We start from the raw sequence: 25,140 nt of genomic DNA on the forward strand, positions 1-25,140 counted from the left end.
ACTCGAGCATGTCCTCCTCCCGCCCTCTCTCTCCCTCTCTCTACCTCGCCCTTCCTCTTCCGGGCGAGTCACCTGGCAGATGCCTGCTTTGGTAGGCTGTGTGCGTTATGTAGTAGTCAGCCAGTCAGGCTGCATAAACGGAATCCACCACCCACATCTCTGTCTTTCCTGGTTTCCGCCGCATCCCCAGCCCTTGTCTTCCGCCGGGCTTCGTGCCCTACTGCCTACATCGCCCAGGCTCCTCCCTGTCCCCCCCTCGCCATCCGCTCCCGGACCTAAGCGCCATCAGTACCATCCATCTGCACGAAGGCTCTAGTCTTAGGATCCTCCAACCCACACCCGTTCGCAGCTAGCTACCTAATATAACTTGTGTGGGCGTCCGGCTCCCACCGTTCAATCGGCTTCTTTTCGCCGTCTCTATTACCGGTGCCACGCTTCCCTGGTGCTGCCACCGCCATGCGAAAGCAGCGGATGGATTTCCATCTGTCACGACCACAACCTACGCGACAAAGCGACAGCGCTCCCCCCTGGGACCCGCACTTGTCTTGGAGCAAGTAGCAGAAGCAGAGGCAGACAGCAACAAAGGCAGAAACAGCAGCTGTATTAGACCGGCGGAGACAAAAAATCCCTCCCATCGCCCGTCATGGCCTCTCCTCTCACCATGGGTCCCTGCGGGCCCGACTCGTGCCCCGTGCCGGGCGGCTTCTATTACCTGCAGCCGCACCTACCCGGAAACGCCTTCCTCCTCTCGGCCTTCGCCCTCCTGGTCCCGTTCAACCTCTACCTCGGGGTACGCCACCGCACGCCGCTCTACGGGCTCTTCTTCATCAGCGGCCTCCTGCTCGAAGCGGCCGGCCATCTGGGTCGGATCCTGCTCCGCGAGGACATGGCCAGCCGCTCCTACTTCACGCTCTACATGATCTGCACCAGCGCAGGCCCGACATTTATCGCGGCTGCCATATACGTCGTGCTCCCGCACATACTGGCCGTCTATGGAGATCGCTACTTTGTCATCCCCTCGCCCCTGTGGATCGGCATGATCTTCTTTGGGTTTAACGTCTTTACCCTGGCTTTCCAGGTAGTCGGCTGTGTTTTTTCTGCTGGTGGTCTGTCTGGTCCAGAGGTCAGTCGAAGCTTCATCACTTCTCGCGTTGCCGTGTTCGATGTTCCCGTCTCTTGACGAGAGAAACTTGGTCGCCTTCTAACACGATCTGCTTTTTCAGATGAACCAAGGCATAAACATCCTCCTCGCTGGGATGGGAATCCAGGTTCTCAGCCTCGTGTCATTCTTTGGTGTCTATTATGCCTTCCTTTTCAGACTCTCGAGGCGCCAAGAATTGCTAGACAACACCCATGCACCCATCTACTTGGCTCCTCGGTTCCGAGTGTTCCTTGTCTGTAAGTCTAAGTCTACATGATATGAAGGTGTATCCTATCGGCGGGTCTCTATAATGGGACACATGGAATGAGTGAACAAACTAACGCAAATTGTTGTTTCTTTCTTCTAGGTCTTCAGATCTCGGCCGCGTTCCTCTTGGCCCGCGCCATAACACGCATCATCCAGCTATCGGCGGGTTTCGACTCGATGGTCTTCCAGGCACCCACCATAAACCTGGTTCTCGACTCTGCTGTCGTCTTGTTTGCCTGCCTCCTTATAACATCAGCCTCGCCAGCTGCCGCTTTCGGCAGCGATGGCTGGGGCGCGACGTCTCCTCACAAGCAGCATAGCGGCCGCCGCCGTGCCTACGCCAGTCCCTATGGCGGACTCAACTCGGGCGAGTACGCCCTGGGATCCCCGGGCTCCAACCCGGGCAGCTACTACGTGTCGCGCTGCCAGCGCCCCGGCAGGACGCCCAAGCCTTACGAGCATCAGGTTCCGGGCCACCTACAGTACCCCAACCTGTACAAGCCGCCGCCCAAGCCAATTCATGTCGCCCCCTACGACCCCAATGGCTCCCCAGCCAACAGTCCACCACTCAACTCTGCTGGGACCGCCGGGACTATTGGGAGCCAAGAGCAGCAGCGGCGGAGTTCCAATAGGATGACGCCGAGGCAATCAGACATGGTCCGGGACGAGGCTCTTTGGTAAATACGACAAAAGAAGAATAAAAAAACGAATTGAGCCGACAAGTCTTGGTGGTCTGAAGGGAAAGAAACGACCAGCCGTCTAGGACCTCCTCTAACGGCTGCCAACTCTTCCTCCATGTTTTCTGTTATGTTTTCTTCCTTTTCCCGCGACGAGAATGGGTTACGAACCGGTATTTTCACAGTAATGCCGCTTAGCGATGGACGGGAATGAAGGTTGGGACTGGATTGGGCGGGATGGCGCTTGGAGGATTTCTCATTTATTTTTCGTTCGATTGATGCTTTCCTTGGATACCACTGCTGTTCGCTCTTTGTCGATTTGGTCTCCATTTGGAGCAGGTTGTCTCTTCTTCGCTTCTTCCGGCATCTTTTCTGGCTCCTTTTTCTCATCTTTACCAGCCAAGAGCGTTCAGCTGGTGCGGAGGGTCTGGGGGTTCCGTGCTATGCCCCTTTTCAACCATGTTTTTTTTCCCTCTTATTCCTATCGTTTTCCATCTTATCATATGTTTCCCTGCTTTTTGCCTCCACCTTCCTTCATGTTGGTCGGTTGTGTATACTGTGTATACGGCTTGTGATTTCCTGCGAGCTCTTGCTATTTCCTTGGTTGAGACGAACCATACATATGTCTTATTTATGTTGCATCAGAGATGCATCTCGTGTACATAGAATCCTCCCAGTAAAGTTTGTGTATGTGGCCCCCAGGGTCGCAACGCCGACAAACTGCGTTTACTCCCAGCTGCCCGGCTTTGTCGTTGGGCAGACTCGTCGCAGATCAGAGGATGCAAGGCGCACCAACCAAACATCCTTCGGACCCCACGAGGGGCCAGCCACCGTCACAATACAAGTGTAAAGCCAATCACAAAGCCCTGCAAGAGGCGGGCGTGGCGCACAGAGACCAGCCCTCATGTCTGCCCGTCTCCCAGGTCACAAAATGTCGCCGCGACGACACGCCGAGTTCGCCAAAGGCCCCGCGGTCGACCACGTCCCCCAGCTGGGAGTTTCGGCGAAGCACGCGGCTGTGGCACAAAGGACATGGCGGGCGGGCGGGGGAGGGATCATGGCCGCACAGATGGGGGACGGTGTGCAATGTTCGGGGCGGTCAGACGCCGCACTAGGAGTGCCAGCAAATCTCGGGTGCTCAGCCCAGCTCTGCCGAGACCCCCAAGTCGGGGGAGAGGAAGGGTTTCATTGTTTTTGTCAGCTTCCGGCTCTTTGAGTATGCATGCCAAACACAGCCGTCGTAATCATGATTTTGGGTTTGGAGTGGGCGGTCCTGGTCCTGTTTTTGAGTGGTGATCTCTCGCCAGTCAGTCCTTGACTTTCCTTCTTTTTTCGTTTTATCATTGTGTTGCAGGTCTCGCTCTTGTTGTTCCTTCCTCTCACGCAGGCCCGCCAAAAGCTTGTGCGATCGACGACAGGTCGCACCAGCCCAGAAGTGGATGCAGCTGCTGGCTGTGCGCTGCCCCAATTGGCCGTCGCGTGTGATGTCAGGACGCGGGACCCAACGGTTGCCGCGCCAACATTGCTGCGGCTCGGTTATCAACAGACAGGGGGGGTGCCTTCCCCCGCAAGCACCGCAGCTGAGCAACGTAACGTCACCCACTTTTGGCACCAGAGATGGCGTTGGCCTGGCCGCCGTTGACGATTCCGTCCTCCCACTTCAAACCGTCGAGACTGCCTGTCGGAGCAGCAATGGCTTGAATAATATCATCACTCTTCTTTTTTTCTTGGCTTCCTGTCTTCTCTGCGTTGGTCTCGTCCAGCATAGCCTTGCATTCCATCCGCATCCATTTCTTTTTTTTATCGTTGCTTTTCCCGCCCGAGAGAGACCAAGGCATTCCTTGTCATTGGGTCGCCTCAGCTCCCCGGCAATCGCTTGCTCTGGCAACCATGGCGGGCCCACATAATATCATAAATGCAGATGCTACCGACCGCAGGGAGCGACCCAAGTCGGTCCTCAAGTCCTTCATCCACCGCCGCAACAACTCGGGCGGCACGGGTCTGGCCTCTTCCATCGCGACAGAGCACCAACAGTCCCAGGAAGGACCACGGGCCTTCAACGACGCCCTCTCGCTGCCCTTCTCGCCGGCGAGCCCAGTCGAGATGGGAATCCCGGGCTTCCAGCGCCCTCTGGGCGAGCTCCATCACAACCAGCAGCAGCAGCAGGACCAGCCTCCCCGATCGCCCCAGAAGAGCTTTGTCAACATCTCGCTCAAGTCCCTCGCCTCCAAACAGTCCTCCCCGACGAAGCCCAAGAAGACCAAGTCGTCCAACAACCTGACCACGCTCCTCAGCCGCCCCAAGTCGTCCCACAACCTCAATAGCCTGCAGGGGGAGGGCGGCAAGCTCCTCAAAGACAAGGAGAACCGCACCCCGGAGGGCACCGTTGCCAACGGGCCCGCACAACCTCCCCCGATATACGCCCAGTTCTGCTCTAGTGGCTCTGGGGAACAGCTGTCCGGCCCTCAAGGCCCCAGAGACGTCTTCATCAACAGTGCCGGGGACTACGTGTCGACCTCGTCCACCAGCCTGGGCGAGTCCATCGACGCCAAGCCGCCTCTGAAGCAGAGGCCAAAATCCTTCCAGCCTTATGGCAAGCCCAGCAAGACAGATCTGGCCCAGCAGGCACAGGCCAAGCTTGCGCAAACCGGAGTGGTCGGCGGCCCCCGGGACCCTCCACCCGGGGCCGCATTGCGGTCCCAGAAATCTCAGACGTGGAACAAGAAGGAGAAGACGACGCGCGGAAAGGTCATGAACGCCTTCTCGGGGCTTGCCTCTAGGACAGCCAGGGGCCCGGCGTCAGGTGCCCTGAGCCCTGAGCCGACAATGGATCCGAAGGACATCGACACCCACCTCGAGGCCATGCTGGACAGGCGCAACATCCCCGAGAACCAGAGGTACAAGATGCGCAACCTGAACGCTACCATCAAGATGGAGTTTGTCCGCCAGGACTGGGCCGAAACCCAGGCCAAGGCCGAACAACAAGGGCAGCAACAGCAGCGGCAGAGCTCCGAAAGGGACACAGACGCCATTCAGAAGCCTGGCGCCGGCTCCACCAAAGACAAATCGAGCAAGACCAAAAGCGGCCGTGGCATGAGCTTCACGCTATCCAAGGGGAACAAGGCATCGTCATCGCCGACCAAGAAGAAGACAGAGGGCACGCTTGGGCGGCACTTCCGGTCCAAGTCGAGCGAGAGCGTCGTTAGCGACACCAGGCCTTCGTCTGGCGGGTCGGGCTCGACGGGCGGCGGCTTCTTCTCCAAGACCAAGTCACAGCCGACCCCGGCAGACTTCGTGTCATATATGCGCAAGGTGCAGAAGCCTGAGCAGGTCGAGGTGGGCAAGCTGCACAAGTTGCGGCTGATCCTTCGCAACGAGACGGTTGCGTGGATCGAGGACTTCATCCGTCAGGGGGGCATGGCCGAGGTTGTCGGCCTGCTCAGCCGCATCATGGAGGTCGAGTGGAGGTGAGCGATATGTCTGCTTGGCGCACACGGAGACGTTCAAACTAACACACCGAGAATAACTTTAGGGAGGAGCACGAGGATGCGCTGCTGCACGAGAACCTCTTGTGCCTCAAGGCGCTCTGCACCACGGCGCTGGCGATGCAGTACCTGCACACGATCCAAGGGACCTTGTTCCCGGCGTTGCTGGGCATGATATTCGACCCGGAGAAGAAGGGACCGAGCGAGTTCACTACGCGCAACATTATTACATCGATACTCTTTTCCTACATCGAGAGCGCGCCGTGGCAGGAGCGGGTCTCTCGCGCAGCCACTGTGCTGTCGTACCTGCGGGACCAGGAAGGCAAGGAGGAAGAGAGGCCCGTCAGCTTCGTGCTGGACATGCGCAAGGAGCGGCCATACCGGATCTGGTGCAAGGAAGCAGTCAGCGTGACTAAGGAGGTATTCTGGATCTTCCTGCACCAGCTCAACGTGGTATCGCTACCCGCCGGCAAGAGCACCAAGGGCGGCCAGCCGCTCGATGGCATCGTGTCGTCCATGTCAGTCGCAGCATCGGCACCAGCATCGACGAAACCGTCCATGATATCAGATATGCCGCCTCCCTCCACGACACAAGACCCCCAGGTGGCCTACATGATGCGCCATTTCCCGCAGGAGAGGCCGCCCGTGCCTGCGGCCCCCTACGTGGGCGGGGTGGAATGGGACGCGACCAACTACCTGGCGTCGCACTTAGAGCTTATGAACGCCATTCTGGCATGCACTCCAGGGCGCATGTGCCGCAACGAGCTGCGCGAGCAGCTCAAGGTATCGGGCTGGGAGCGCTGCCTGGGCGGCAGCCTCAGGCTATGCAAGGAGAAGTTCTACGGCGCCGTGCACGACGGCCTGCGTACGTGGGTCGCAGCCGCCCACGACGACGGCTGGGGCGTCCGAGACGTCCGCTACGGGCCCCCTCCACCCGAGCAGCCCCGGAGTCCGCCCAAGTCCAGGGGTCTCACGCCTGATGCCCGAAAGAAGCTCGAGGAGCCCGCCCCCAAGCTGGACATGCCAAAGCTGGACCTGGGGCTTCCCGGAGCTCCTGGCGGCGGGGTACCTCTGCTTCCTCCCACCTCGGGCATAACCGCTGTCGCTTCTGCGACTTCGGACCGCCCGCGGGAGGACGGCAAGACGCACGATTTCTGGCTGTCTTGAATAGAGGCGGTCTGAAAAATCGACACCGCCAGCCCTATTTTTCTTGCCTCTTCCTGCCTGACGCGGTTTAGACTCTGCACAGGGGCATATGGACGCCACCTCCATTGCCGGGAGCCACCTAACTTGCGGCAAACCCCGGTGATGGAGTCAGGCATCGTCTAGCTTTTTCTGCCTTGCCGGGGCTCTGGGTCACCCGGCAACTTGGGTGTGGGGGAGGAGCCTGAGGTGGCGTACGCTTATTCTGCGGGCGCAGCGCACAAAAGATTCATCACAGATACGGCAGATCGCATGGCCTGTATCGGTCAGGCACGGCGACAGGAGTCCTATCTTTTCTATTGCCTCATCAGATTGCATCTTTCTACACTTTGGCTCGAGGGAAATGCCGATCAGGATGCGAGGAGATAGAGAGCTGAGGGAGGCAAAGAAGTGTGTGTGGGCGAGGGAAGTCACCTCCCTGTTCTGGATTTTTCACCTTGTTGTTTTTTTTGTTCCCAGGGTTTTTGGCCACTTACTTGTTCAGGAGTTTTGCGCCTCTTTTTTTCTTGTGCTCTCTTTTTCCCTCCTTCATTTCCCTCTCTTCTTCCGTTTCCTCGGGCCCTCACTTGTCTGTCTCACCTTGTCATTGTTTTTTTTTTTCTCTTTTCTGATCCGACTTGGGAACCAAGTATGGATCTCAATATCTCTCACAAGCCAGACATGTAGCTCATGATCACATGCCTAATGAATCCATGATTTTCATGAAAAAAAAAACAATCATAGTATGCACGGTACGGGACTCCCTTTTTTTTCTCGCTTCTTCGCAACTACTTGCTGCCCTCGTTCCAGTCAGTTACTTTCTCGTCAGCACCTCGCTCCACTTCCTTCCTTGATTTCGACCCAACGTTGACGCCCAACGAGCTTCTCGCTCGGACCCTGGTCTGAACCCCCTGGTTTTGCGGACCTCGGTGAGACTGCCCTGGCACGAGGGGCGGCACCTGGGAGTGTGAGCGAGTGAGCGAGCAGTGGTGAGTTGACTGCATGTTGGCTGAGCCTGCCTCCTTTAAAAGGAATCCCGTGAAATGACCGAGGGGTGGCGAACCAGCCATGCCAATCTATACCCTTATCGTGATGCGCGCTCACCGGTCTCCTGCCCATGAGGGGGAGCAAGACAAGACGTAATGGGCCTGGAAAAGAAGGGCGGAAACGACGGAAACCCCCGTGCCTCCCTTGTCTGTGCTGTATTGTAGACATGAGCCGGATCGTGCGACGGATGATAGGTATCTACCTGGAGCCCATGTTTAAGACTGTGGAATTGGCAAGGGACGATCCGCTAAACAAAACGACTACCTAAACGACCCCTTTTTCTTTCTCTTTCTCTTACTCGCCTGAGAGATTTTTTTTCCCTACCGATCTCGTTTGAATTTCACCCCCCCTGCCACTCTCCTGCGTTTTTTTTTCCTCACATGATATCCCCGCCGAGAAGACCGGCGTGGCACCGGGGATGGTTCCTGGCTTCCCCGGCCTGTTCGCGCGACCCTGGCTCAGACCAAAACCTTGACGTTTGACTGGCTCCAATGCCGAAGTGGGTGGGTTGTCCAGGGGTGGTTAAGAGAGGCCAGGGGGGTTGGGTGGTGGTGGTGGGATTCGAGAAGCGAGAGAAAAAGGAGCGCCCAAGTTGCAAGCAAGCCTTGCTGCAGCAGATGGGCATGTACCTAGCTACGGACCGTGTCATCTCTTGGCCACGCTCTGTTGATGGATGACAGCATCTCCCTCCGAGGCCTGGGCCACAAGACCCCGCTGGTCCTCCAAAGAGCGCGAGCTTGCGGGGACGGGACGGTCTTGTCGATCAGCACACTAACACACGATCTCGCTTGCCCACCGCCGCTTTGCGTGGCAAAAGCAAACACTTGTCAGAGGATCCCGTCCCGCCAGCTCGTCTTGCAGCCCACCACCACCTCCTTCGATTCGGTTCGGCTGTGCCCCGGCCTGCCGGGAGGGAGGGAAACGAGGAGTAGGGAAGAGGGAAGAAGAGTTACAGCACCGATTCTATGCTACTAACGTAATGGCTATGCATGCAGCGGAAAAGGAGACGAGGGAGAGAGAGGGAGGGAGAGAGGTCAAGTGATGTTGCAAGAGCTGATAAGTCTTCCTCTCCCTCCGACTCCTATCTGCCACATCATCACCGCCGCCCCGTGCCTTCTCGAGAGCACCGCGAGACGCACATCGCTTGATGTGTCCACTGCAGCGGCAGAACCCCCCGCCGCCGCTGTACATGTGTGTCCCAAAGGATTGGCGCGCAAGGCAGCCCATGGGGGGCGCTCAGCCCTGGGTTCCACGGTGCCAGAGCGCCGGAAGCGAGTGCGCGAGCTCTTAGCGCCTCGCTCTATCGAGCCCTGGATCGCGCAGCTTAGGTGGTAGCAGTATGTGGGCCAAGTAGAGTGCGCTGCCGGAGGACGGAAGGAGGTCAGCCAGCTGTCAATAATATTGAGCGCGCACATGTGATGTAGCATGTTGACGGCTCCCAGGCGGCCGGAAAGGTCCGAAAGAGGCTTCTACTGGGAGCAGCTATGCCAGTTGCCGGGTGACGGATGCCATGTTGTTGGCGACAGCAAGCTTCTATAATTCTGTTTTTTGGGCTCTTGTTTGCCTTGTCGTTGTACCATATATCTCTTTTCGTTCGTTTCTCGTCTTGTCCGTTACTTCTCCCATGTCTCCGCGAAGAAGGATACAAAGGGACGGATGGATACGTACGCTCGGGCCGTCGGCCAAGAGCTCGCGTTTAGCGGTCAGCACGCAGGGGCTGCCTGAGAGAAAGCCTCCGCTGCCGGTGCAGGTCTGACCTGACAGCTCGTCTTCCGTGTCTGCCCACCCGCCTGGCTCCCTTGCTTATCCACCCATCCATCCCATCCAGCACCCCTTGGCCCGAGTCGGGAGCGGGGCCACCAAGGGCCACTTGATGCTGTCCTGCGGCCTCATCGTGGTAGAAGACTCCCGAGCGGGGAAATCCTGGAAAAGGAAACCCGGCGAGGGGGAGGGCTGCGTATTCCCTGGCATCCCCCCACGCCACCGAGTTCTTTTTTTTTCCTCGACTGGCTTGTTTTCCGTCCTCCATTCCGGCCCTTCTGCTCTGCCGTTCGCGGCAAGAAGCAAAGGCTGACGGGGGACTAACCTAGGTTCCTGCAACAAGCGCGCGAGGGTCAGTTGGCCATGTGTCGCGGCCCGCCTCCCAAGTGTCGAGCAGCGCATCCCGCGTGGTGGACGCTACTTTCCCCCGCTTTGTGAAACGTGAGGCTTGAGAGGTGGCGGCGGCCCTGGTGTGCTACTATTGCTTATTGTTGCTGTTGTGCGCCGTCGACGAAGCCAGGTCTTTCTCATGCCGTTGGTATCCGGCAGTCTTGCCGGACACGTACGCAGTCACCTACACTAGCAGGGATCTCATGGCCCGCCCAGATACCTGCTACCCTCATATCCCGAGTGGCCGTCGGCAGCCTTGGAGAGGCGGGAGACCAAGTGTGGCCTTTTCCATGCGCGATTTCTAGCCGTGACGGCCTGGGATTCCCTGTATCCCCGGGCAGTCGCTAGTCGTCCGGATTAGTAGGCCGTGCAGGTGGCAGATACAGCAACCCCTTATTATACGCCATAGAGCGCGTTTCTGTGCCCCCGAAGGAGTGTTGTCCCCCGCGGTGTGTTTATCCCTGCGCGCAGGTGACACAGTTGGCCTCGGGCGTCTCGTCCGGCTCCGGGCGGTTTATGTGCCGAGAGGTCGCTCGATAAGCCTGTGGCCGAGCGTCTCCAGGATTTCAGTTGAGGTGGCGAGCCAGGCAATAACCCCATTCTTCACTCATTTCTTTCTTTTTCCACTCTGCCTCCTCCTTCCTTAGTTTGAAGCTGAAGCAAGGCGGACAGGTGTGGGTTAGAGCCGGCTGTATACCAGTAAGGATCTTCTTTGGTTTCACATGAGCAGGCACGTAGAGGGAAGGAAGAGAAACAACCCCATGGGGCTCACATAGTAATCAGCGGCTGGGGGTAGCCATTGCGGGTCCACCACATGGGCGACGAGGGCGGACCAACAAGACGACCGCATCCGGCAGATATCTCCCTTATAATCTGCCCACTGCTACGTAGACAGCCACGTGCAGTAGTGCTATCCCTGTTTGAGAGCCTGTGTCTGGTCACGCATGAGGACTGCGACATCACAGCCCCTCAACCATGCCCACGGCCCGCAGCTAGAAACGAAGCGGCGAGGATCCGGGCTAAGGTTTTTACTGTACCCGTGGCCAACCGGGTCCCAACAAGGCAGCGATTGTGGGGAGCGAACACCAAGGAAGGCTTAGGTTGCGAGCTGCAAAGACCTTTGTTTATCAAGTCGCAATGGTGACCAGCAGGATGCGGCGCACGCCACGTGCAGCGCCGAAGAGGATTATGGCTTCCTTGGCCGCATCTGGCAGGTTGTTGTGTCGGCGAAGGCTTGCAGCAGCCTCGGAGTCCAGAGTTCAGTTGAACTTCGTCCCTCGCATATGCGAGAATGGTGGTCCACCAGCCGTGGAGCGAATCGAACCTGGTGGCATAGGCGGGCACACGCTCCTCGCTGTCCCTCTCACACTCTTTCTCTCTCGGTTGAAGTCTCCCACACCCAGGGTGCTTTCATCGGCGGTAACAGCGGTGAGCACGCGGAGCGTCGTAAATCAACTGCTGCAGATGATGATCGTTGCCCTGTTCAAAATCCAAGACGGCCCGGCGCAGGACCAAATGGACCAAAGGGTAAAAGGATATACCCGGAGAAGTTCTGGATCATGCTGGAAAATGCCACGACGGCCGAGGCGAGTCGGCAGAAGGGAGTCACGGGGCCTCATTCGGTCAGGAAGACCCCTTTTTGACCATGTTGGAGCAAGTCGGTATAAGCCTCCGGATGCGTACGAGGCAGTGTAGCATGCAGTTCCAGCCACTTCATCTGGCGTCTGGTCGGCGTGTTCTCGTTCGCTCACCGGCTTCATCGGACAATTGCGGTGGAGAAGGGGTGAAGCGAGGCACGCTCCTGAGTGTCCTGGATGCAATCATCATGCGAGCCTAAGTAGGTACAGAGGCAACCAAGGATGCTGCATGCTGCAGACTAGGTAGATGGGTAGGTTTCAGCGATGGAGAGTGCCTGGCTGAGACGAGGTACACATCGAGGTAGCGGCCGTATCATATGCTACCGATGACAGTGCAGTATTAAGTGGCGCCGTCATGTGCGGCGGCACAGCGAGCCGGACGTGCCAGAGGCTTGGCCCCAGGGGCTCACAGGCGGGCGAGACGGAGTGGGCCAAGTGTCATCGAGGCGCGCGACTGGGCGGCAGCGGCAGCTGAAGACGACTCGAAGGTCAGCATAGGTGCTGTGTCGGTCGTACAAGGTTGTGTTATCCCGGAGATGTGCATGGGGGCGAGGTACATAAGGTGGTTGTGTCGTGGCTGACCGGTTGGCAAAAGTACTTAGCCTGGGTACCCAAGGTACCTAACCTGCCAACCTTGGCCTAGCCTGGCCTGCGTGCCTTCTCAGAGATGTGAGGCGCCGGGAGCTGTCGAATTGCCAGTGGAGGCGTCACTTCCAGACCAGTTGGAGATGTTCCAAAGGGAAAGGCCGAAGCCACCGTGTGCGTGCGTCTCACGACACAGTATAAACGCTCCCGGCAGACCGGCGTGGAGTGCGTGGCAGGTGCAGTGGTGCAGGTGTGCGCCTACCTAGATATGGCAAGAAAGCTCGGGGCTGCGCTTGCCTGGCTTGGAGGCTCTGTACTCCCCCGCTTTTCTGGAAATAGGCAGATCTCAGGCCGGGGGGAGGGCTAGCCCAGGCCAGAACCGGAAATTGGAGCCCGAGTGACCTAGACCTACCTGGTGAGCATTGGTATCCGTGGTCTGGGCTGGGAACGTCTTGTCAATATCGATAACCCGCGGCGGGCCAAACGATTTGCTGCCAAGGGAACCACTCAGTGCCACCCCGACCTGCCCAGGGCTAGGAAGCAACCTGTCCAAATCCAGGCACCTATCAGGTGTGAGGCGTCCCCCTCACCTTCGACGCCACGCACCGCGGTGTGCCTATCAATGGATCAATGGGCTTCGGGGTTGGTGGGTGTCGTCTTGTCACTCGCGGCCAACTGCAGGTTCATGGACAGGCCTGACAAAACGAGGGGCCACCCGCCGGGGTATGGCAGGGTATTCCCTGGTGGGTTCAACACCAGCGATTGTCTGGGACAGGACTGGCAGCGCCAAACAGGCCCCTGGTGTTTTTTTTTGGGGGGTTTTTTGGGGGTTTTTTCGGACTGTATTGATCCTGTTGCTTCCACCGCACCACGGGTGGCGCTTGGAAGTGCGTTGTTCCAACGTAACGAGTAGCTGCGCGCTGCGCACGATGCGGTCTCCATCCACCTTCCTAGAGAGCGGTAGCCCCAACCGGTATCGGTTTCGATTGCAGGCAGGCGGCCGTTCATCCGCTACCACGTACCCGATCGTTGTTGGTAATAATGCTACACCCAACTCTCGACTGACTCCTGCGTGCGCCCTTCAACATTGACCCATCCGCCATCCCCCACCGATGACGTGAAAGCAAAACAAACAACGGGTCTCGGGTGCAGAACAGTATGTCCCGACTGGCGACAGCACAGTGGCAATGCGGCCAAGATCAGAAATAGGAAGCAACAGGGAAACAAAAAAAGAAAAGTTCTCAGAACACACCTCGGTGCCAAGCATGTGGCAGCGACAAATTGCAGCTGCAAGATCACGCTGTCCTCGCCTGCTGGTGGGGACGGCTTGGCGGCGGGCCTGCAGTTCTAGGCCAAACACCACTGCCCCCAAACCTCGACAGCGGGGCACTTTCCCGTAATGGCCCGCTCCGTGGAGCTCGTTGGCTCAACTCATTCGCTGTTGTCGCTCCCTCCCTCGGCCCACCCTGCTGGCCGCCCGCCCACCTTCGACACGCTCTCCTAGCTGATTCTGCCCGCCAAACCGGCTCCTCGACGAGCTGCACTGTTGCCGGGATCATCCCACGCCACAACTCTGTTGAGCGTGTGCCGCTGCTGGCTGTCGATACGACCCTGCCTCCAGATCTCCGTCGCCCTGCTGCACAGCGGTCGTGGTTGCGTGCCGCGTAACGCGAGGCCTTCCCGTCTGCTTCCTCCACCGAGAGAAGACAAGAGAGGACGAATAGGTGGTGTGTAGACGGCCAAAACAGAGCGAAACAACAGCGAGGTACCCGGCTGCCCGCCTCTCCTGCCTGCCTGTCCGTCTGTCTGCCTCCATCCGCATCGCCGCAACTGAGAGGGGACCGACCATCAGCACCCGCCCGCTTAGCCCTGCCCTACCTTATTAATCCACTCGTCCAAGACTAATCTGGGAGGCCCAGGTATCTCCATCTGTCTACCTACACCATACACCACCCGCCCGACACCCTCTCCGCTGGGTAGGTACCTTTTGCTCCGCAAGCTTGACGACCCTACTTCCCGCCGCTGCTTGCCAGGCCAGCCAGCCTACTTTTTTTTCTTTGCTCCATCAACAAACATGTCATTGAAGTATGTCGGCGGCCCTTCTTCATCCCCCTTCTTTCCCTTCCCTCTCGATAGTCCATGCCTTTCCCCGTCCTCCCGGTAGAGCACCCCCTGCTTAGCTGGCCCCTCCCATCCCCTGGGCTTAAGGAAAACACCGCCGCCGTTCCGGCGCTCCGACTTTGCCCATTCTCCTTTTTTTTTCTTGCCAAACCATCCTTATCCACCTCCGGAGAGTGCTCCACTCTTGTACCCACCGACGCCGTCCTCTCCAAGCCCTGCCGGGCCTGGGCTACTGCCGTTCTGCACGCCGTTGGCTATGGACTATGTCGGGCATACCCCTTACTATGCCTCGGATTTTTTCTCTTTCGCCGATGAAGACAATGCCTCTGACGAGACCGACAGCTGGGTAATGCTGGATCGGGATGGCGGCATCGTTCCGCTGTCCAAGGAGAGGATCCTATATAAACAGCAATCCCGGATATCCTTGACCCTCTCAACGCCCTCCGAACTGAAGAACGCTCCTCCGTTTTGCGTCAAAAGTGACGCAGGCACAGTCTATATCACCACATTCAGGGTATGGTATTCACTTACATCTCGCTGGTTGCTTTCATGGTCTGCGGTCATCCATGGGTTTCATAACGAATTAATGAGGGTGGTGATAGAGGCGGACATTGGAGAGAAACAAAAAAGAGAAACAAGGGGAACGTCCCGGAGGAATAAATAACATTGCCGAACTGAAGCTAGGAAAAGAAGCAAGGAACAAACCACTTGACAGCCGGCCCAGCTAACATCAATTCCACTGTCAAAAGGTCATCTACCTGCCCGCCAGGCCAACGGAGCAGTTCAAGTCCTTTGCGGCGCCAGTGCTCGACTTCAAGGATACACACAGCCCCAGCGGTGTCCTTGACCTCTTTAGCGCTTACTCCTGGATCGGGCTGGTCCAGCCTGTGCCAGGTGGCAATGTGCCTTCGGAGATCCCTCGGCTGGAGATCAAGCTGAAATTCAACGATGGTGGCTTCTCGGCCTTTCTCCAGAATTTCAACACCATCAAGGAGCGCCTCCAGCATGCGCGGGACATCAGGGCAGAAACAGGACAGAACATCCCTGTTGATGAGCCTCTGCCGCAATACGAGCCAGCGGGCGGCAACGCATCGGCCGCCGGGCCGTCGACATCCACCACAACAGCAGCACCTCAACCACAGCAGCAACAACAGCAGCAGCCTTTAGTGGCTCAGACATCAGAACCATCCCACACCCCGCAGCCACCACCGGACGAGGCGCCGCCGGGCTACGAAGAGGCCCAGGCCCAGGCCATCGGGGAACGAATGGAGCAGACGCTCCGCGATGAAGCTGAAAGGCAATGACGGGAGGGTCACCGAGACGCGATACACATGATGTCTCGATCCCGTTCCCACACCAAATACTCAGAATGGAGCATCAGAAACAAGGAAACTGCGCCCGCGCGGTTGCTCAGCGGCTACGATCCCACCGAACGAGGGCGTTCCGTATCGCTGTTCCGCCGCCTCTGAATCCTCTTTTCCCCCTTTCCTTTCCAGATTGCGCAGCAGAATGTCCCTTTCTTTGGCTGGTTTTTGCACGACTAGATTTGTCAGTTCCGTTACTGGGCAGTATGTGTTCCATTTCGTCCGTCTCCTTTCCGCCTCGCTGCACGAGATCGAGTTTGCAGAAGATGTCGTGGCGGATGGTGGGAACAAATCGATAGCAGCGACGGGAATTCTGGTACACACGCACATGGGTGGGGTTTGTTGCAGATCTCGCGAATGAATTAACGTTTACAATCCCGGATCTCTGGCTCTCGTCTTCATTGGATCAAGATTTCAAAGTCAATTTGGTTGGACTTGGTGCAAGCTAGCTGCACTGGCCACCGGGCCACCGCGATCATGTGACACACGTGCCCCTTGTCAATTACAGATGTGGCGACGCGTCTCGACAGGCTTGGACCACTGTAGAGGGCGCGGTACGCGTTCGCGCCCCACACTTTAATTGCCGTGTCTCTAAATCACCACCTCCCCAAGCCATCCTCCCCAAGTATATCATCCCGTTACTGGCACCACCAAACCGTAATGTGATCAAGATTTCCTATCAGTCCATCAAGCATATCCAAACCTCCGAGGAACCCATCTGTGTAACATACCCACACCCTCAAAACAACCCCACCAAACCTCCATCCTCCCACCCTCCCTCCCAGAAAACCCGGCCCCAGCATGTTCTCCATAATGCCGCTCCCCATCTTCAAGGACTACTTGCCGGCGCACCACAACCCGACGACGGTGCCGTCGCCCTTGTCGTCGTCCCCGATCCGGGCCTCGTCACCGCCGCAGCCGCTGAGCCCGCGCGATGCCAACGAGAGGCGGCAGATCCAGTCATCGCCCATCAAGCCGTCGTCCATGTTCAAGTACGCGTCGCGCCCCGCGCGGCCCAACCCCGTCGCCCGCGGCCGCGAGGGGTTCCAGGAGGCCCGGCGGAACCTCTTCCTCAAGAAGGTGCAGCAGCGGTCCGACGACAAGAGGTGGGAGCGTCGGGGAGTTGAGAACAAGGTATGTCCGAGTCCGAGTCCCCCCCGCCCTTCTTTTGACACCTTTTTATCTCCGAAATTGCTGGTGGGCTGACCAGCGGTACGATTACGTCACACACACACAATAGCTCCAGAGCGCCGAGTGGTTCGAGATGGACCGCGCGCGCCGCCAGGCAAAGATGCTCGACAGGGAGGGCATGATCACCGAGTCTGACATCGCCGACGCCGAGGGCCTGTACGACGAGTTCGACCAGTGCCCGGACGACATGATGGCCGACGCCATGTTACAAGAGGAGGAGGCCGAGTTCGAGGCTCTGATCTCTTCGTCAGGCGTTAGCCAGCCCCAGTCCTCCGGCGGCCCCGGGAGGCCGGCGTCGCCCCACTGGTCCGACGACGACTATGACGCGTTGTTTATGGACCTGATCTCTGAACAGGGGAACCAATTACCCATTTCGTCCAGCGATGTCGAGATGTCGTAAAAAAAAAAAACCATACATCGTACCCTTCACACACATCTCTTATTGGCTTATAATACCCAGCTTTTGTTCTTGGCTTGACATCGGAGTTACGGCGGCTCGGCTGGGGTTCTCGGATATATGCATTACATGCCTCGGATAGGCAGACTTGTATCACTTACAATGTTGGGTGTCAGGGTATAGGAGAGCATCTAGGAAAAGATGGCCATGTAGAAACAAGATAGCAGTGAGCGCTGCATGAGAAAAAAAAAAAAGCTGCAAATTATCAGTGAGAGGCTTCTATATACAAACAAACGCTCTTGTTCAAGTCGCTGCCGTGTACCGTGCAAACATCTGTCACTGTGGGTTGCACGCTTCCTCGTCCGGTCCTCCCAGTGCTTCCTGCGCGGACGGCATGTCACCAACAAGGTCGGACGGCGGCGACCCCTCGGCTTGCATCTGATCCACAACATGCTGTCAGCACACCATCCCGACGAGGTCATCGGGGTCCTCCGGGGCGCCGCCCAGCCTACCTTTTGCATCCTGTCGACGATGTACTCGCGGTCGGCGGCGTTCGAGTCCGCGTACGACTTCTCCTCGAACTTGGCGACGATCTCCCCCGCTAGGCGCTGCTGCACCTTGTACCTGGCCAGGTCCTCGGCCGAGATGGTCCCCTTGTTCTTCTCGAGCCACTCTGGGTACTTGTCGCTGAGCTCCTTCATGGGCTCGTAGAGGATCTCCTTGTTGGTCAGCTGCTCCATCATGCCGAGCAGCATCTTGGAGAAGTCCTCCTCGCCGCCCTCGCCCAGCCCGCCCTGGCCGCTGTTCATGGACTTGAGCATCTCGGCCAGCAGGTCGTCGGCCGACTGGGAGTCTGCCGTGGCGGCCGCCGTCGCCGACTCCCCCGAGGCCTGTATCCGCTCCATGGTCCGGCGGATGTTGTCCTGGAACGTGGAGCCAGGGCCGCCGGCGCCCTTTGCCCCTTGACTTGGCGCGGCGCCGGCGCCGGAAGGTGGCTGCGACTCGGCGGCTACGTCGGCTGCCCCCAGCTCCTTGAATATGCTCTCAAACTGCTCAAACTGGGCTTTCATCTCCGGCTGTTGCGACATGTTAGAGAGGTTCCCGGCCGTCGTGCTGATAATGATCTTGTCTTACCGAGGTTTCCATCTCTCCCAGCAGGTCAGCCATGCCAGCTTGGAGCTGCTTGGCAAACTCCTCCTCCGAGAAGCCATCCTCGACTGTTGCCGCCGGCGGAGCGGGCTTTGGTATGCTTGGGCCAGGGGGAGCGGCTGCTGGGCTCTTGGCCTTGGGGTCGATCTTCGCAGCCGAAAACTCCTCCAGCATGTCTATAGTCACACGTTATTATTTGTTCTGAAAGGCAGGTTCGAGCAGCTAGGTACACACCATCTAAATCGTCCAGGTCATCTTCGTCAGGGTCAGGGATGTCCTCGATGTACTCCTCTGACTCCGCGGCCTCGGCAGCCCCAGCAGCAAGTGACGTCTCTTGGGGTTTCGTTTCTCCACTTGCAACACCGCCGGGGGCGGTCTCTGCGACCTCCTGAGGCTTTGGCTCTCCGGCCGCGGCAATGGCCGGAGTAGGCTCCTCAGCTTTGGGATCCTCGGCCACAGCAGTGACTGGCGCCGCCTTTGCAGCCTCCTGAGGCATTGACTCTCCGGCCGCGGGAACAACTGGAGTAGGCTCCCCAGCTGTGCGATTCCCGATTGCAGCAGTGACGGGCGCAACATCTGCAGTCTCCTGAGGCTTGGAATCTTCAGCCGCGACAGACAAAGCTGCAGGCTCGGCAGGGGCAGTTGTGGTTTCAGCAGCGCCCTCCTTCTCAGGGGCGACAACAGGGTCGAGCTGGTCTGCCATGGCCACCACTAAGCTAGAAATCCCGCCACGCTTCCAAGATAACGGTGGAACGAGAAGAAGCCCGGCGCACAATGAGAGGCGGCTTTCCAAGATGCGCAAAGACACCCCGCAGAATGTTATGCAGCATGCGCCAAGGACAGTGCTGTTTGCGGGAGTTGTCTGCGGCGATCACCAGTCAAGCTGGTGGCTCGGTGCGTGTACCCGTGTCTGAGATCCTGCTGGCAAGGACGGGAGTTGAGAATGTCCTGGATGGAGTGATGTCGATCAAAGCAGCGACGACGCCGACAGCGGGGCGCTTGTGAGCTGGGATGGGTGTTGTTTGAGCTTCCGTTACCGCAGCGCTGACAACTGCAACCAAAATAAGATGGAATTTAGGACAGTGTCAAATCTTTGCGCCAATGGCCGACACGAAAGAATACCAACTCAGAGCTGCAAGCCGTGAGTGGATAGGGCGAGGTAGATAACAAAGCGCAAGGACCGTCTTTTACATGCACGCCGGCTTCGATGGGGTTTACTACGCTGTCCCTCGGTTCTCGGTGATGGTATCCATTAGCATGCGCCCAGCCTCTCCGTCCTGTGCCCCGCATACCCCGTCTTCGCTCCACGGAGAGCAAGGTCACAGTGGGGTGGGAAGGTGGACGGAGGTGGACGCGGGTGGTGTCTGGGATAAAAAAAATAAGTGGGCCGAGCCGCTTTGGCATAAGCATGTCATTGGTCAAAAAGGGTTTTGCAGCGCTGACTGCAAACCAATTGACTGCACCTGCGACGACGCCTTGGGCTGGCTCCCGCACAAATCCACATCGACAGGTTTGTTCGTGATAGCCACCGAGCATCTGCACAGAACCCTCCGCCCACCACTTCTTCATCGATGTGGCTGGGAAGTTCCGTGCAGCTCTCGTCATTCAACCGCTCAACATCACTACCGCACCGTCACCGCGATCAGCCTTCATCCCGCTCCGGGCCGGCTCCGCTCCGAACCTCGAGCGCGACAACGCCCTTGTTGTGCAACCTAGCCTGTGAAGCTCTGCCCCGCGCCACAGCCAGATCTCGTCCAGACCTCCATCTCGAAACCTCGAACCGTCCAACCACCGCGCGCTCAAGATCTGCGCCGAAACCCGCAACCATGTCTCTCTGCCAGAACCGACTGCAGGAGGAGCGGTTAGTGGCCTTCCCAGCCGATCAGTGCACGGCGTGCTAACATGGGGATTTGACGTCACGTCAGCAAACAATGGCGGAAGGACCACCCGTTCGGCTTTTATGCGCGGCCGCAACGCAACTCGACCGGCGTACTCGATCTTAAGCTGTGGGAGTGCGGAATTCCTGGCAAGGAGAAGACCATCTGGGAGGGCGGTCTCTTCAAACTGACCATGGCGTTTCCCGAAGGTGAGTGCTTCACTGCCCTTGTACGCCGTTGATACGTGACCACTAACTGTCAATACCATCACATTGCTACCGCCACATTACTTTTAGAGTACCCTACAAAGCCCCCAAAGTGTAAGTTCCCCGACAATCTGTGTCAGTTGGCATCTTTAGACCCCATGTAGCTGTATCTCTCGACCAGCTCCCTGACCGACTTGGACGTTACAGGCAAATTTGTCCCTCCGCTCTTCCACCCGAATGTTTACCCGTCAGGAACCGTCTGCCTTTCGATCCTCAACGAGGAGGAGGCCTGGAAGCCGTCTATCACGATCAAGCAGATCCTCCTCGGTGTGCAGGATCTGCTGAACGACCCCAACCCCGAGTCTCCAGCCCAGGCTGAAGCATACAACCTCTTCAAGAAAGACCGCGTCGAGTACGAGAAGAGGGTCAAGCGGGTTGTGCGCGAGAACCCGGCCCCTTGAGCGGACGGAGCGGGACTGCCCGTCACGGTGCTTTTAGGGAGTGACACATGCCCCATCTTGCCTAATCGTCGACTTGCGACTCGAGACGGCTAAAGAAAGACGGGAGCTGTCCCGACTGGGTATGGAATTCTCGGCGTTCTCGGAATACCAGATGCGGCGTTTAATGTTCTGGCGTTTAGGAGGGCAACAGTCACTTCTGCTTACTCTTTTTGGTCTTGGACCCGCTGCGCGCCACTGGATAACTGCTCACGATATTCACTCGAACCGATCTTCTAGTTAACATTCTTCTAACCACCGCCTCTCATCGGCTACTGCGTAGTCATATAATTACGAACTGGAAGTAGTCTCATTTGATGCTATTGGGTCCATTGCAGCAACCCCCACTGTAACCCCGCAGTCTATACTGCGATGAGATGGAATTCCGTGCTAAGCGGTTTGTTGGCTTGTTTTGAGCTAGTTGTGGCGCGTGGGATTTACACACCAAAAAGGGATGCTCCCACACAGGGGAGAGTATGGGTGCCGAAATACGGCATGTGTATCATTTTTATGAAAGCATACGCGGATCGCGGCAAAATGTGACGTACTGGTGGATTTAAAGGCATCCAACGAGTTGGCAGTCGATAACCTTGCTATTGAGAAGCGGATAAAAGGCTCTTCCACTCGGGCCAGCCCGGTATCTTCCAGCCTCTATGTTGGCACTTTCTAGCTTATCAGTACTAGAAATGATAATGAACCGGCGGTGAAAACTAGCATTCCAACGGTTATATAAAGAGATCTCCGCTATGTACCTCTTAGGGTGGTCGCAAACGAGGCTTATCAGTCCTCCGCGGGGGTTAATTTGTATGTGGCCGATTTAGGTAATGTGGTCATATTTGCAGAGACCCATCCGCGCCCGCGCAGGCGTCTGAGCCAATTGACGCGGGGACCGACATCGGCCAGGGGCGACTGAGTGCCCTGATCTCTGCGGCTGGCAACGGAGGGGGAAAAAATCCCCTGCCGTCTTGGGGCAGCTCGGCCTAAAAGTGTATCAAGAGCCGATGACTCTTCCAGATACGGGCACCACAAAACGTCCATATCGCCCCCTGAACAGACGGTCACTCTTTCTGTCTTTGCTTTCCTCGTCTTCCATTCCCACTCGAACCATACCCTCCGCCATTGCTCACCTTCTGAGCCCCCAATCCATTGGTAACGCCCTGTCGAGATCTGTGTCCTGCCCACGCTTCCCCTGAATCATATACAAACAAAGGGCGCATTTATAAGTCGTCTCTGCACCATGTGTGGCATCTTCGCCTGTCACTGGTGAGTGTTCTCGACCCGCGCCTCGTTTTTTTCTTGGACCGGCCCCCGCCGATTTTGTGCGCACATATCCCCCCTCGCTTTCAGCTCTTGGGGCCCCGAGTGTGCGCCGATCATATCGAGAATCCCTATCCATGTGGTGCTACGCTGGAGGGGCTCACTTACAGCGGAAGCTTGTCTCGGCTCACTGAGCAGGCTCGAGCCCCTTTGCTTTGCCCCGCTACGGCAGACGAACCCCACGGCGGCGAGCACATGTCATTGGAATTGGTCAATTGGTACGCCGAGATCACTAACACGTCTTGCGCAGTCACCCCGACGTGCAAAAGTTCAAGCCGACCGCGCTTCGGCTCGCAAAAGCGTTCGTTCTCCCCGCACCCTTTGCTCCCGGCTCGGGCCCAGGCGGGACAAGGAGGTCTTCGCAGGCACCGCAGGAGACGGCGACAGGGGGAGAAAGAGGGCTAGCCGGACTGACCAATCGAGCTGTTATCTCTGCAGTATCCGGCATCGGGGCCCCGATTGGAGTGAGCGCGTAATCTGAGTCACTGGAGATAACTCGCCAAGATATCCCTGTTTGCTAACTCGCGTGACCGCTCCCTTGCGCAGGCGGAAGTGTTACGTCGAACAAGACGAGTAAGGATCCCAGGATATGCAGGAATAGGGAGAGGGCAGGGAAGCCTCGCCAGTGCACGCGTGCTAACTCGGCGCGTGCCTTTCGACAGTTCTATGCCATGAGCGCCTCAGCATCGTCGGTGTTGGTATGTCAAGCTTGGTCTAGTCTGCGGCGTCAAGGCGGCGCAAATGCGTGTGTCCATGCACTTACGCGGAAACAGAGAGCGGGGCCCAGCCGCTCACCAACGCCGATGACAGCATCATCCTCGCCGTCAACGGCGAGATCTACAACCACCGTCTTCTCCGCAAAAACCTGAAGACTCCCTACCACTTCAAGACAACCTCCGACTGTGAAGTGATCATCCCTCTGGTGAGTCCGATGAAGGCGTGGCTGCATCTGCGGTCGTCGTTGGCGTGTGGGAGGAGACCTCGAGCCGAACGGGTGCTCACGTACAACGGCGCTAGTACATGGAACACGGCATCGATGCGCCCAAGTTCCTCGACGGCATGTTCTCGTTTGTGCTGTACGACAAGAAGCTCGACCGCACTATCGCTGCACGCGATCCTATCGGAATCACGACCTTCTACCAGGGCTGGTCGTCCAAGGAACCCGGGGCGACGTACTTCGGCTCGGAGCTGAAGTGCCTGCATCCGGTTTGCGACAAGATCGAATCCTTCCCGCCCGGCCACATCTTCGACAGCCAGACCAACGAGAGGACACGCTACTTCCAGCCGTCGTGGTGGGATGACGCCAAGGTCCCCACCGCACCTCTGGACCTGAAAATGCTCCGCGAGTCGCTTGAGCGGTCCGTCAGGAAACGGCTCATGGCCGAAGTCCCATACGGTGTGCTCCTCTCTGGCGGCCTCGATTCCAGCTTGGTCGCGTCGATCGCCCAGCGTGAGATGTTGCGCCAGAAACAACTGGCTGTTGAGCTCAACGGGGGTGCCGAGCCCCCTGTTGAGGAGGACCAGGACAAGGGAGAGGGCCTCGTGGGCATTGACGACGAGAACAAGCTGAGCACGGTGACGTACCTGCCGCAGCTCAACTCCTTCTCTATTGGACTCCCAGGTTCGCCCGACAACGTTGCCGCCCTCGAGGTTGCCAAGTTTCTGGGCACCAAGCACCACGTCATGACCTTTACCATCGAGGATGGCCTCAACGCCCTTTCGGACGTCATCTACCACCTCGAGTCATACGATGTAACTACCATCCGGGCGTCGACCCCAATGTACCTCCTCTCGCGCAAGATCAAGGCCATGGGCATCAAGATGGTGCTGAGTGGCGAGGGAAGCGACGAGATCTTTGGCGGTTATCTCTACTTCCACAACGCGCCCAACAGGGATGAGTTCCACGCAGAGACGGTTCGCCGTGTGAAGAACCTGCACTATGCCGATTGCCTGCGTGCCAACAAGTCGACGTCGGCCTGGGGTCTGGAGGCCCGTGTTCCCTTCCTGGACAAGCAGGTACAAGACGACCACTCTTTCGGAGGTCGAGAATGACCGCAATGCTGAAAACTGCTCGGATCGCACTAACCCGAATCGGCTTCCATAGTTCCTCGAGGTGGCCATGGACATTGACCCCCAGGAGAAGATGATCACCAAGGAGAAGTTGGAGAAGTACATCCTCCGCAAGGCGTTCGACACGTCGGACGACCCCAGCGCGCAGCCGTACCTGCCAGACAAGATCCTCTGGAGGCAGAAGGAGCAGTTCTCGGACGGCGTCGGATACGGATGGATCGATGCGCTCAAGGACAACGCCGAACTCCAAGTCACCGACGAGATGATGAAGAACCCCAAGCCGGAGTGGGGCGACGACATCCCAGACACCAAGGAGGCGTAAGTGTTGATCTCTGGTGATGCCTCTGATGGATGACTCCTGCTGACGCGCAATGTGACAGTTACTGGTACCGGTGCATGTTTGACGAGCACTTCCCGCCGTCCTGTGCTTCAACCGTGATGCGATGGACGCCGACCTGGTCCAAGCAGACGGACCCTAGTGGCAGAGCCATCGCGGTCCATGCCGACAAGTATGACCATGTTACGGAGTAAGGAGTCGGCGACGTCGTATGTGTTTGGCATGGCTTCTATATCTGGAGTACCTTATTGGGTGGTATGGCTGCAAATGGATGGCCAGGATAGAATAAAAGAGAAATTTGGATACCTCTCGATAAGTCCAAGTATATCTAACGTTGCCTTTGACTGAGAAGGTGAGTAGATTACGGGGTGTGTTGCTGCATGAGAGATTGAAGGACCGCGGTGTTGTTACGCCTTTATTTCCTCTCTTCTTACTCTCTGTT

At 57.8% G+C, this 25,140-nt stretch overlaps 8 protein-coding genes across 8 annotated transcripts; 7 read left to right on the top strand and 1 right to left on the bottom strand.

Moving 5' to 3' along the window:
* The first annotated feature begins 72 nt into the window (after positions 1 to 72).
* GGTG_00644 (hypothetical protein) lies at positions 73 to 3,007 on the top strand. Its single transcript, XM_009218395.1, has 3 exons — positions 73 to 1,123; positions 1,224 to 1,398; positions 1,509 to 3,007. Exons 1-3 carry the CDS (start codon positions 644 to 646, stop codon positions 2,087 to 2,089), a joined length of 1,236 nt encoding a protein of 411 aa, XP_009216659.1. The 5' UTR covers positions 73 to 643; the 3' UTR covers positions 2,090 to 3,007.
* Positions 3,008 to 3,719: 712 nt separating this feature from the next.
* On the top strand, positions 3,720 to 7,491 carry GGTG_00645 (GTPase binding protein Rid1). Its single transcript, XM_009218396.1, has 2 exons — positions 3,720 to 5,552; positions 5,618 to 7,491. The coding sequence occupies exons 1-2, from the start codon at positions 3,976 to 3,978 to the stop codon at positions 6,735 to 6,737; spliced, it is 2,697 nt and encodes an 898-aa protein (XP_009216660.1). The 5' UTR covers positions 3,720 to 3,975; the 3' UTR covers positions 6,738 to 7,491.
* A 3,742-nt stretch (positions 7,492 to 11,233) lies between these two features.
* On the top strand, positions 11,234 to 11,593 carry GGTG_00646 (hypothetical protein; the record flags this gene model as incomplete). Its single annotated transcript, XM_009218397.1, has 1 exon — positions 11,234 to 11,593. One exon carries the CDS (start codon positions 11,234 to 11,236, stop codon positions 11,591 to 11,593), a length of 360 nt encoding a protein of 119 aa, XP_009216661.1.
* A 2,081-nt stretch (positions 11,594 to 13,674) lies between these two features.
* On the top strand, positions 13,675 to 16,151 carry GGTG_00647 (hypothetical protein). Its single transcript, XM_009218398.1, has 4 exons — positions 13,675 to 13,937; positions 14,092 to 14,257; positions 14,636 to 14,807; positions 15,043 to 16,151. The coding sequence occupies exons 2-4, from the start codon at positions 14,247 to 14,249 to the stop codon at positions 15,595 to 15,597; spliced, it is 738 nt and encodes a 245-aa protein (XP_009216662.1). The 5' UTR covers positions 13,675 to 13,937; positions 14,092 to 14,246; the 3' UTR covers positions 15,598 to 16,151.
* A 155-nt stretch (positions 16,152 to 16,306) lies between these two features.
* On the top strand, positions 16,307 to 17,552 carry GGTG_00648 (hypothetical protein). The gene is made up of 2 exons (XM_009218399.1): positions 16,307 to 16,791; positions 16,898 to 17,552. The coding sequence occupies exons 1-2, from the start codon at positions 16,459 to 16,461 to the stop codon at positions 17,246 to 17,248; spliced, it is 684 nt and encodes a 227-aa protein (XP_009216663.1). The 5' UTR covers positions 16,307 to 16,458; the 3' UTR covers positions 17,249 to 17,552.
* Positions 17,357 to 19,645, bottom strand: GGTG_00649 (hypothetical protein). Its single transcript, XM_009218400.1, has 4 exons — positions 18,629 to 19,645; positions 18,380 to 18,570; positions 17,758 to 18,321; positions 17,357 to 17,683 (listed from the first exon to the last, which is right to left on the bottom strand). The coding sequence occupies exons 1-4, from the start codon at positions 19,095 to 19,097 to the stop codon at positions 17,582 to 17,584; spliced, it is 1,326 nt and encodes a 441-aa protein (XP_009216664.1). The 5' UTR covers positions 19,098 to 19,645; the 3' UTR covers positions 17,357 to 17,581.
* A 208-nt stretch (positions 19,646 to 19,853) lies between these two features.
* GGTG_00650 (SUMO-conjugating enzyme ubc9) lies at positions 19,854 to 21,711 on the top strand. The gene is made up of 4 exons (XM_009218401.1): positions 19,854 to 20,255; positions 20,320 to 20,480; positions 20,568 to 20,591; positions 20,685 to 21,711. Exons 1-4 carry the CDS (start codon positions 19,966 to 19,968, stop codon positions 20,936 to 20,938), a joined length of 729 nt encoding a protein of 242 aa, XP_009216665.1. The 5' UTR covers positions 19,854 to 19,965; the 3' UTR covers positions 20,939 to 21,711.
* A 240-nt stretch (positions 21,712 to 21,951) lies between these two features.
* Positions 21,952 to 25,112, top strand: GGTG_00651 (asparagine synthetase). Its single transcript, XM_009218402.1, has 9 exons — positions 21,952 to 22,237; positions 22,542 to 22,592; positions 22,730 to 22,755; positions 22,838 to 22,864; positions 22,954 to 22,989; positions 23,065 to 23,213; positions 23,309 to 24,307; positions 24,396 to 24,679; positions 24,742 to 25,112. The coding sequence occupies exons 1-9, from the start codon at positions 22,212 to 22,214 to the stop codon at positions 24,890 to 24,892; spliced, it is 1,749 nt and encodes a 582-aa protein (XP_009216666.1). The 5' UTR covers positions 21,952 to 22,211; the 3' UTR covers positions 24,893 to 25,112.
* Positions 25,113 to 25,140: the final 28 nt, after the last annotated feature.

This window comes from Gaeumannomyces tritici (assembly GCF_000145635.1).
Source record: "Gaeumannomyces tritici R3-111a-1 unplaced genomic scaffold supercont2.1, whole genome shotgun sequence".
Taxonomy (NCBI): Eukaryota; Fungi; Ascomycota; class Sordariomycetes; order Magnaporthales; family Magnaporthaceae; genus Gaeumannomyces; species Gaeumannomyces tritici.

Coding starts and splice junctions, on each gene's coding strand:
- GGTG_00644 (XM_009218395.1), top strand. CDS start 644: ATGGCCTCTCCTCTCACCATGGGTCCCTGCGGGCCCGACTCGTGCCCC. Junction 1,124..1,223: donor GTGGTCTGTCTGGTCCAGAG/GTCAGTCGAAGC, acceptor CTGCTTTTTCAG/ATGAACCAAGGCATAAACAT. Junction 1,399..1,508: donor GTTCCGAGTGTTCCTTGTCT/GTAAGTCTAAGT, acceptor TCTTTCTTCTAG/GTCTTCAGATCTCGGCCGCG.
- GGTG_00651 (XM_009218402.1), top strand. CDS start 22,212: ATGTGTGGCATCTTCGCCTGTCACTG. Junction 22,593..22,729: donor GCGCTTCGGCTCGCAAAAGC/GTTCGTTCTCCC, acceptor TTATCTCTGCAG/TATCCGGCATCGGGGCCCCG. Junction 22,756..22,837: donor GCATCGGGGCCCCGATTGGA/GTGAGCGCGTAA, acceptor TCCCTTGCGCAG/GCGGAAGTGTTACGTCGAAC.
- GGTG_00650 (XM_009218401.1), top strand. CDS start 19,966: ATGTGGCTGGGAAGTTCCGTGCAGCTCTCGTCATTCAACCGCTCAACA. Junction 20,481..20,567: donor GACCATGGCGTTTCCCGAAG/GTGAGTGCTTCA, acceptor CATTACTTTTAG/AGTACCCTACAAAGCCCCCA. Junction 20,592..20,684: donor CCCTACAAAGCCCCCAAAGT/GTAAGTTCCCCG, acceptor TGGACGTTACAG/GCAAATTTGTCCCTCCGCTC.
- GGTG_00648 (XM_009218399.1), top strand. CDS start 16,459: ATGTTCTCCATAATGCCGCTCCCCATCTTCAAGGACTACTTGCCGGCG. Junction 16,792..16,897: donor GTCGGGGAGTTGAGAACAAG/GTATGTCCGAGT, acceptor CACACACAATAG/CTCCAGAGCGCCGAGTGGTT.
- GGTG_00647 (XM_009218398.1), top strand. Junction 14,808..15,042: donor TCTATATCACCACATTCAGG/GTATGGTATTCA, acceptor CACTGTCAAAAG/GTCATCTACCTGCCCGCCAG.
- GGTG_00645 (XM_009218396.1), top strand. CDS start 3,976: ATGGCGGGCCCACATAATATCATAAATGCAGATGCTACCGACCGCAGG. Junction 5,553..5,617: donor ATCATGGAGGTCGAGTGGAG/GTGAGCGATATG, acceptor GAATAACTTTAG/GGAGGAGCACGAGGATGCGC.
- GGTG_00649 (XM_009218400.1), bottom strand. CDS start 19,097: ATGGCAGACCAGCTCGACCCTGTTGTCGCCCCTGAGAAGGAGGGCGCT. Junction 18,322..18,379: donor TGGGAGAGATGGAAACCTCG/GTAAGACAAGAT, acceptor ATGTCGCAACAG/CCGGAGATGAAAGCCCAGTT. Junction 17,684..17,757: donor TCGTCGACAGGATGCAAAAG/GTAGGCTGGGCG, acceptor GTTGTGGATCAG/ATGCAAGCCGAGGGGTCGCC.